Consider the following 8,428-nt stretch of genomic DNA (forward strand, 5'->3'; position numbering starts at 1 on the left):
TTTATCTATACCATATTTTTGGAGCAAATCGTTACTTGATTAATATATTTACTAGTATCACTATCATATGGTTAGTCACGTAATAATCACAAAAATTTTGTTCAACAAGGAATTCTCTCTCTCTCCTCTATCTCCCCTCTCCTTCTTGTTTCTCTCTCTACAACCTGTAATGGGAATGGCATCGCCCTAATATCTCCTTGGTATTTTGTTTCCAATTTCCTTCACTTTCTTTCTCCAATGCTCCTTCCGATTTCACTGTTTTCGTATGTATTAATTTAATTATACATTTTTACGTTGTTATTACCCCCATTGCGTTGTTTATTATGATTCATTGATCGTTTATTACCCATCATTTGAAAATTTAATGTTCGTTTTTTATCCAAAAAATTGATTCTTCATCGTTTTTGTAAAAATCTTTTTGATCTATTTAGTCGCTTCATTTACATTTTTTTTTTGTTGTTGCTAATTATTGGATTAGCTTCGCATTTGAGAATTTTTGTGATGCGATTAATGTAAATTATTTATATATTTTTATTATTGGAAGCCATTTTTGATATATTTGCTTCAATAACTCCTTAATCGTTCAAAGGGATTGTAGTTTTTGATCTATAAAACTCTCCGAGTTTGATTCCTCGGAAGGACAGTTCGGTTGGCTACTTAGGGTTTGATAGAGTTGTGAATGGTCTGATCACGCAGCTCTTAGTTGTATTGAATTATTGTTAATGGGATCTCTGGAACTTCATTTGAATATTGTGATTCAGGAGGGATAGGATTTTAGATTGGTATTTTGATGGGGAACACATGTGTAGGACCCAATTTGGGCAAGAATGGGTTCTTACAATCTGTTACAGCCGCGGTATGGAGAACCCGGCCACAGGAGCACACTCTTCCTCCTCCTAATGGAGAAGCCAGCAACAACAACAATGCTGCAAGTTCAGAAAATGTAGCTGCTTCAACCCCTAAAGGAGCTGAGCCTCAAGCTAGTGTCCAGAGTAAACCACCTGAGCCGGTTAAAATAACTGGAGAGGAGCCTAAACCGGCTGCACCCAAGAAGCCTGACAAGCCAGAAGTACCCGTGGTAAAGGAGGAGGAAAGTAAGCAGGTGGATGCTGCAAAACAGAACAAGCCAAATCATGTTAAACGGGCGTCGAGTATGGGACTTCAAGTTGAGTCAGTATTGCAGAGGAAAACTGGAAATTTGAAGGATATTTATAGTTTGGGGCGGAAGCTTGGACAAGGGCAATTTGGGACGACATTTTTTTGTATTTCGAAGGCAACTGGAAAGGAGTTTGCCTGCAAATCCATTGCAAAAAGGAAATTGACAACTGAAGAGGATGTGGAGGATGTTAGGAGGGAGATCCAGATAATGCACCACTTGGCAGGCCACCCGCATGTGATATCAATTGTAGCTGCTTATGAGGATGCCATTGCAGTGCACGTTGTTATGGAACTTTGTGCAGGTGGGGAGCTCTTTGATAGGATTATACAGAGGGGGCATTATACAGAGAGAAAGGCAGCTGAGCTTGCAAGGGTGATAGTTGGTGTTGTGGAAGCATGCCACTCTTTAGGAGTTATGCATAGAGACTTGAAGCCCGAGAATTTTCTCTTTGTTAACCAGGAAGAGGAGTCACTGCTTAAAACAATTGACTTTGGGCTCTCAGTTTTCTTTAGGCCAGGTACTCTTCTAAAAGTTCACCTTTTTTTTGGTTAAATTATTGATTGTCTTTAAGATGCAACTGTGGCGTGAACTGAACTTTTAAGATCCTCATGGAATCATTCTCCACTATGTCTGAATCTTGTTTCTTAATCTTATGTCTAAACCACCCACAGGAGTACAATATCCAGAAATACTTTTTTGTTTGGAACCTCAATTTTTAGCATAAGAAAATCAATGATGACAGCATGATTTAATGTCTAGATAGAATCCCTATATTTGGAATCACTCTTCAGATGCGTCAGAACCCTATATTTGGAAACCTGATTGCTGTTTCTCGGCGACTTTGATGGAGAGAATGGGTGCTATCACACCCCAGGAGCGAGAGTTAATTCTGGATAGTGACTACCCGGCATATTGGTTTATCTAATCTCTTATACCTCATTGGATCACTAAAAAAAGGTTCACCTTGCTCATTTTCAAGCTCTATATAAATCTTTGGACCGTTGGCTGTTCCTGGTGCCTATTATTGTACTCTTTTCTAATAGATCTATAATGCATTTCTTCTATAAACTTTCAGCAACCAAATCGACCTGAAGTGGCATTGATTTTAATTTCGTAGTGTTATCTTACATCAATTGATGTGGAAAGTACAATATCCTAATCACATATTTGTATTAGGCTACACAGTATATTTGTGCATTATAAATTTTAACAATCGATCATCGGTAGACCGAAAAATCCATTTCACATTTTGTATTAGGTCAACATTTTTTTAACCCAGTGTCCTACCATGTTGCTGAGCATATCGCCTTCTTACTCCTGTTATGTTACTATAGATAATGTTAATCTAGGTGCAAGTTTGTTTGTGCAACTGCTGGGTGTTGAATGGTACATTGGGCCATATTTTGCTTCCCATTCGTCTAATATTAAGCTGACCCATGCACAACACTGTTAATGGGGACATTTTTGTGACTAGATCACTGTGGTTAGGCTGTTGTACTATTTTGCTATGGTACAAGACAATAGGTCAGGAATGAAAATACAGTCAGTTCGACAATCTTAAGGTATGAACTCAAGCGCATGAACCAAGTTGAGGCTAACCATTCTGGTCACAAGCTTATTTAATCAGCCAGCATTTAGGCTTGAGCTTGGTTGACTTTTCCTCTAAGACCTTAGATCATCTTCTTGGGCAAGTAAGAAGTGCTACCTCTTCTTTAACAGCTTAGTAGGTAGTGGTGTTAGTAATGTGGTTGTAAGGGATTAAACTCTTACCTGAAACAGGGGATTAAATTTGGCTTGTGTTAGTTGATTGGTTGGTCCTGACAGTGGCGTGGCTATCACAATAGATATATAGCCTGTCTTGGAAACAACCTAAGGTGACTGATACTTTGCTGCTCCTAATTGTTATTTAGCCATGATCTATTTAAGACACAAAGTAAATTGGTTTGTCAAAGACTCGATTTGGTACTTGGCAACTTGGATATACGTAGCCACCATTAGCCTGCCCAAAAACATGTGAAAGTTTAATTTTGATATTCTTTTCTTGAATAAGTGATAGGAAATGCACTTAACCAGTTTCTGTTAATGAAGTTTTACTTGTTGAATGGATTTTGGTACATACAATTGATTCAGATCTCAGAACAGTCAGAAGTTTGGGACTTTTCCATATATATGAATATTATTGCATTTGTTGTCTGTGCCGAAGAATTTTTGTGACTTTCCATATAAGCTTTTCCATGTTATAATCTTACTTTTGAGTAAACATTTACATATCATCCCATCAATATTCCTTTTCTTGGTGATAGTGATATATATGACCGAGTTATGAACTTGATATAGCACGCTTTCCCTTTTTGTTCCAGTTGATTTTATACCTTTTCAATCCATCCAGGTGAAACATTCACTGATGTGGTTGGGAGCCCTTATTATGTGGCCCCAGAAGTGCTGCGGAAGCATTATGGTCCAGAATGTGATGTTTGGAGTGCCGGGGTAATAATTTATATATTATTAAGTGGGGTTCCCCCATTTTGGGATGGTGAGAACAAATATTTTTTATTTTTTATTTTAAAAGTCACATCTTATGATTTGGTGAATCTAACAATTACATCTAATTTTCCGGATGTGTTTTTATGTTCTGGATCAGAAACGGAGCAAGGAATATTTGAACAGGTTCTAAAAGGTGACCTTGACTTTATATCAGAACCATGGCCTAGTATATCTGATAGTGCAAAAGATCTTGTCAGGAAAATGCTAGTGAGAGACCCAAAGAAGCGGCTGACAGCCCATGAAGTTCTTTGTGAGTATGCAGTTTCCTATAGTCTGATCCTTCCTTTGTATTTGGGCATCATTGATTGAATTCAAATGGCTACCATCAACCATGCCAAAATCTTGTACCAAAATCTTGAATTGGTGGGATTCATAAACTGGTGGGCCATGATTATTTTAATCCTGAGATGGAAAGTTTTAGTTAGTTGTTGACCATTTTTTATCATGGTTTTCTGCTATTGGAGTGTTGTTTATTGGGTTTTGTGTAATATTAGGGTCTGATGCCTTGTTTGCAGACTGGTATAGCACCTCTCTCTCTATATATACATAATGGCACTAGAAAACCCAGAAAATTGTTGTGCACCAAAGAATGGAAGTTCTTACCTTTAGGGTTCGAAAGTGTGGAACAAATAGTAAAGGTATGTGGACGAAAGGTGATTGGGATTTGTTTGGATTCAAGTATTTCATTGCTGGAGTTGCTTAGGACTACTATGTAATTAAAAATCTGGAATTGAAGGCCGGAAATGATTGTCTCTTGGATTTAGGATTTGAGGATGAAAAAACTGAAGAAGTAGGGGTTGTGATCAAATAACAAACCAAATCTGATTGCAGAGAGGGACATTTCCTTAGTTTTCATTTGATAAAATTTGGTTACATCCCATTTTACAAAATAATCTTCAATTGTCTAAAACTCTGTTCCATAATCCATTCAATTGTAGATATTGATACATTGATGGACTTCTATGGAGAATTTTCACGTAGAATTCCTTCGGCACCCCTTACGCTTGTGTAGCATTGTGCATCACCTGATCTTTAATCCCCTAAAACTCACTCTATAGGAAGTACTTTTAAGATGTTTCAGAATTCACAAGAAGCAATTTTTGCTTTTGCTAAAATTACAAAATAAGATTGATTTTAAGATGCACCTCTCTGTATATAGTTTTTCTAATCACTACCAACTGCTGGTCCCGCCTACATGATACAGGTCATTTAGTAATGATAAATTTCTCTTGCAGGCCACCCTTGGGTTCAGGTTGGCGGCGTAGCTCCTGATAAACCTCTTGACTCTGCTGTTCTAACTCGTTTGAAGCAATTCTCTGCCATGAATAAACTCAAGAAGATAGCCATTAGAGTAAGCACTTTTAATCATTTAAATCTCTGACATTTGATGATGTTGGAAAGGTTTATCACTTGGCAGAATGGTAAAACCTCAGACTGATAAGCAGAGATCTGGGTTCGACTATGAGAGCAGCCACTTTGTGCAGAATAACGCCAAAGATTACGTCTGTCTCCAGTCTTTCCCTCCCCCTCCCACCCCTTGTAGGTGGGAGTACATTGGGCAATGCACTTTTTATATTGATGGTGATGGAAGCATGCCACTCGTGGAAAATTACATTCTAAATTTCTGCAGGATTGTTTGTTTAATTCCAGCCCTACACAATATAGAGTACTTCGTATATAAGAAAAAGTAGAAAGTTACATTCTTGAAAAAAAAAAGCGCAAGACCTGGCAATCTGGTTCTGATTCGTCCTTTCTCATCTTGGGGGCACATTTATGATTGCCTTCTCTACCCAAATTTAAATGTAGGACAAAAGAAAGAGAATGTTCTATTGATGTGTGATGTGTAACAACTTTGTTCAACATTAATTTTTTTCTGTGTTTGGTTTTGACTAGCCCATCTGTGATTACATTTTGTAGGTAATTGCTGAGAGTTTGTCTGAAGAGGAAATTGCTGGATTGAAAGAAATGTTTAAGATGATAGACGCAGATAATAGTGGGCAGATCACACTTGAGGAACTGAAAACGGGTTTGGAAAGAGTGGGTGCTAACCTTAAGGATGCAGAAATCAGTGGTCTAATGCAAGCGGTAATTATGCATTATTATCTTTAACCATTTTATTTCTCATATGATCCAAATATTTGTTAGATCTAAGAAAACGTTCAGAGATTTCCTTTCAAACTATCCATTTTTGTCTCTAAATTAAAATTTTGCTGCCAATCTTTTGTGGTCGAGTTTTTATTCTTGTTAAGAATAGAGCTGGCGGACTCCTGAGGAGCGTAGGTGGAGTAAATGATGAGCCATAGATTAGAGCTGGGACCAACAGTAAAAGAGTGGCTTCTGAATTTTGCCCACCCGAAATAAGCTTTTGTTGCGATTGAGAGCACCGAATCGATGCCTTGAAATTAGTTTGAACTAATTTTTCTCCAATTCCAATTCCAAGATGCCGATTCGTTGCTCCAAAACATAGCATTATTATATTAAGAAAGCTTAACCAAGCATTAGTAAGCTTGGCTTGGTTCAAGCTTTCTGAATTGTAAGGCGAATGAAGAACCGGTACATTTTGACGAGTGGCAGTTGTGCTAGTAAACTTGGGATCATAAAGTGGAAGAGGGGTAGAAGCAGGGCTAGGTGCATGTGCTGAAAAGAGTTGCAAGAAAAAGAGAATTTTATATAAAAAGGAAAATAATTGTAAAAGAATTTCTTTCACCAACAGCTACAAACAGAAGTAGTTGGGGAATTGGAAGGAAGCAATAGTTTAAGATTAAGCATGAACTGATGGAAAGTCATCTCATCTTGATCCTACCAATGGGTGTGAGTTTCAACTAGAAAAAATAAAATAACATACCAAAATGCATGTATTCAGTAAAACAAATAGTCAACAATTCATCAGAGTTTTATATTTACATAACAAATAAATAAAGTAAAATGTGGGTGTTAATAGTTTAATCAAAACGATTGATGAAACTATTAATTACTAAACTGAGTTATGAATAAAACACCAAAAATGTGGGTGTGTGAGTTTCAACTAGGAAAAATAAAATAAAATAAAATACCGAAATGCATGTATTCAGTAAAACAAATAGTCAACAATTCATGAGAGTTTTATGTTCACATAACAAACAAATAAAGCATATTAGCATAATTTGCAAAGATAGAATATAATATACAAAAATGTGATGTTATTACAGTACAGCCAGTGCGAGCAAGGAATTTGGGATTTACTCCACACAGGCTAGTCTTACACTTCTAGCAGTCACTTTACAAGTGCGTAATTATGATTTGACAACAGTACCATATAAGCATAGTTTGTGATCGACACTACTATAATCATCTAGCTAAACTCTGAGCAATCGGCCTGATGAAGTAACAAGACTTTACCTTATGTGAGTGGCATTACCTAGCATAATGCTGCCTCGGTGCTTTGGGTTGCATGGTAGCTGCCCCAGGCGTGAAATTGTTCTTACTCCTCGCTGTTTATTTGTGACATCTGATCCTCTTTGTGTCACTAATTTTACCTTGTGATTTGGGCAATACAGGCAGATGTTGACAACAGCGGTACTATAGACTACGGTGAGTTTGTAGCCGCAATGCTCCATCTAAATAAAGTCCAGAAGGAGGACCATCTGTATGCAGCTTTCTCATATTTCGACAAAGATGGGAGTGGGTACATCACCCAAGATGAGCTTCAACAGGCTTGTGAGAATTTTGGTTTAGGAGACGTTCACCTAGATGAAATTATCCGTGAAGTTGATCAGGATAATGTAATGGCTTCCTGCCAGAAGATCTTCCTTTTTTTCATTATATACTTCATTTTTTGAATGAATAGAATTTAATCTTATCTTCTGTTAATTTTGTATGGGCTTTTCTAGGATGGACGCATTGATTACAATGAATTTGCAGCCATGATGCAAGACACTAATTTTGGCAAGAAGGGATTGCAAAATAGCGGAAGCATTGGGTTCAGAGAAGCCTTTAAGAAACATTAATGCTTTATGTTGGTATCTCAATGACACCACACTCAATAGTTGTCTAATTGCTGAATAATATTTGCCAGTCTATACAGCTTGAAAGAATTGGAAGCGTGTAAAGATCAGTCTGGCTTCAGAGAGCGGGAAAGCGATTGTTGTCTGTCCAATTTTAGAGTTTGCATATATTATTTTTATATTTTCTCAATTAGCTATCTAGAATCGGATTAGGTCATTTTTTTGGCATAGACAACACTGTTCATAATCACACCCATTCTTTAGTTTGTACTTGTACTTCTGTTCTTTTCATATCTTTTTGTTGTTGTTGTTGTTATTATTTGTTCCTACTCAGAATATCAAATCTTTGATAAAACAACAGCATTGTCTTCCTTTGCTGTTATTAGTTCGTGGGGTTGTGAAAGCTCCTTTTCTCCTTCTATTGTGTAATATATGATCATTTGCGTACAAGATAACAATGCAATTTGAATTGATGAGATTTCTTATCAGTCAGCCTGTAAATTTAAGCTCTTTTCTCATCTTGCTCTCTTGTATTTCATGTTCTGGACTTCTCTCTAAGCTTGTTTAACTACGTACTCTATCCGAAGATGGGTATTAATTTCTCTTTGTTGCTTAAAGAAGCTTGTTTTATGTCATTTGAAGCTGACTTCCGGATCACAGCATATATTTGTAAACTTATATAACACTTTGGTTTTTTGTTAGTTTAATAATGAAATGATGGTCAGATAATTGTTTGAGAATT

At 36.9% G+C, this 8,428-nt stretch overlaps 1 protein-coding gene across 1 annotated transcript; it reads left to right on the forward strand.

Moving 5' to 3' along the window:
• The first annotated feature begins 12 nt into the window (after positions 1-12).
• LOC132313716 (calcium-dependent protein kinase 20) lies at positions 13-8,204 on the forward strand. The gene is made up of 7 exons (XM_059812632.1): positions 13-1,676; positions 3,549-3,692; positions 3,801-3,953; positions 4,939-5,054; positions 5,621-5,788; positions 7,240-7,464; positions 7,573-8,204. The coding sequence occupies exons 1-7, from the start codon at positions 791-793 to the stop codon at positions 7,687-7,689; spliced, it is 1,809 nt and encodes a 602-aa protein (XP_059668615.1). The 5' UTR covers positions 13-790; the 3' UTR covers positions 7,690-8,204.
• Positions 8,205-8,428: the final 224 nt, after the last annotated feature.

This window comes from Cornus florida, unplaced genomic scaffold (assembly GCF_030987335.1).
Source record: "Cornus florida cultivar Cherokee Brave unplaced genomic scaffold, ASM3098733v1 CherokeeBrave_3.0.0_Hap2_Chr06, whole genome shotgun sequence".
Classification (NCBI taxonomy): domain Eukaryota; kingdom Viridiplantae; phylum Streptophyta; class Magnoliopsida; order Cornales; family Cornaceae; genus Cornus; species Cornus florida.

Bases quoted from the DNA above. Each gene is read 5' to 3' on its own strand.
- LOC132313716 (XM_059812632.1), top strand. From the start codon at position 791: ATGGGGAACACATGTGTAGGACCCAATTTGGGCAAGAATGGGTTCTTA. The intron at 3,954-4,938 runs GTGAGTATGCAG...TTTCTCTTGCAG, and splicing joins GACAGCCCATGAAGTTCTTT to GCCACCCTTGGGTTCAGGTT. The intron at 5,789-7,239 runs GTAATTATGCAT...TGGGCAATACAG, and splicing joins TCAGTGGTCTAATGCAAGCG to GCAGATGTTGACAACAGCGG.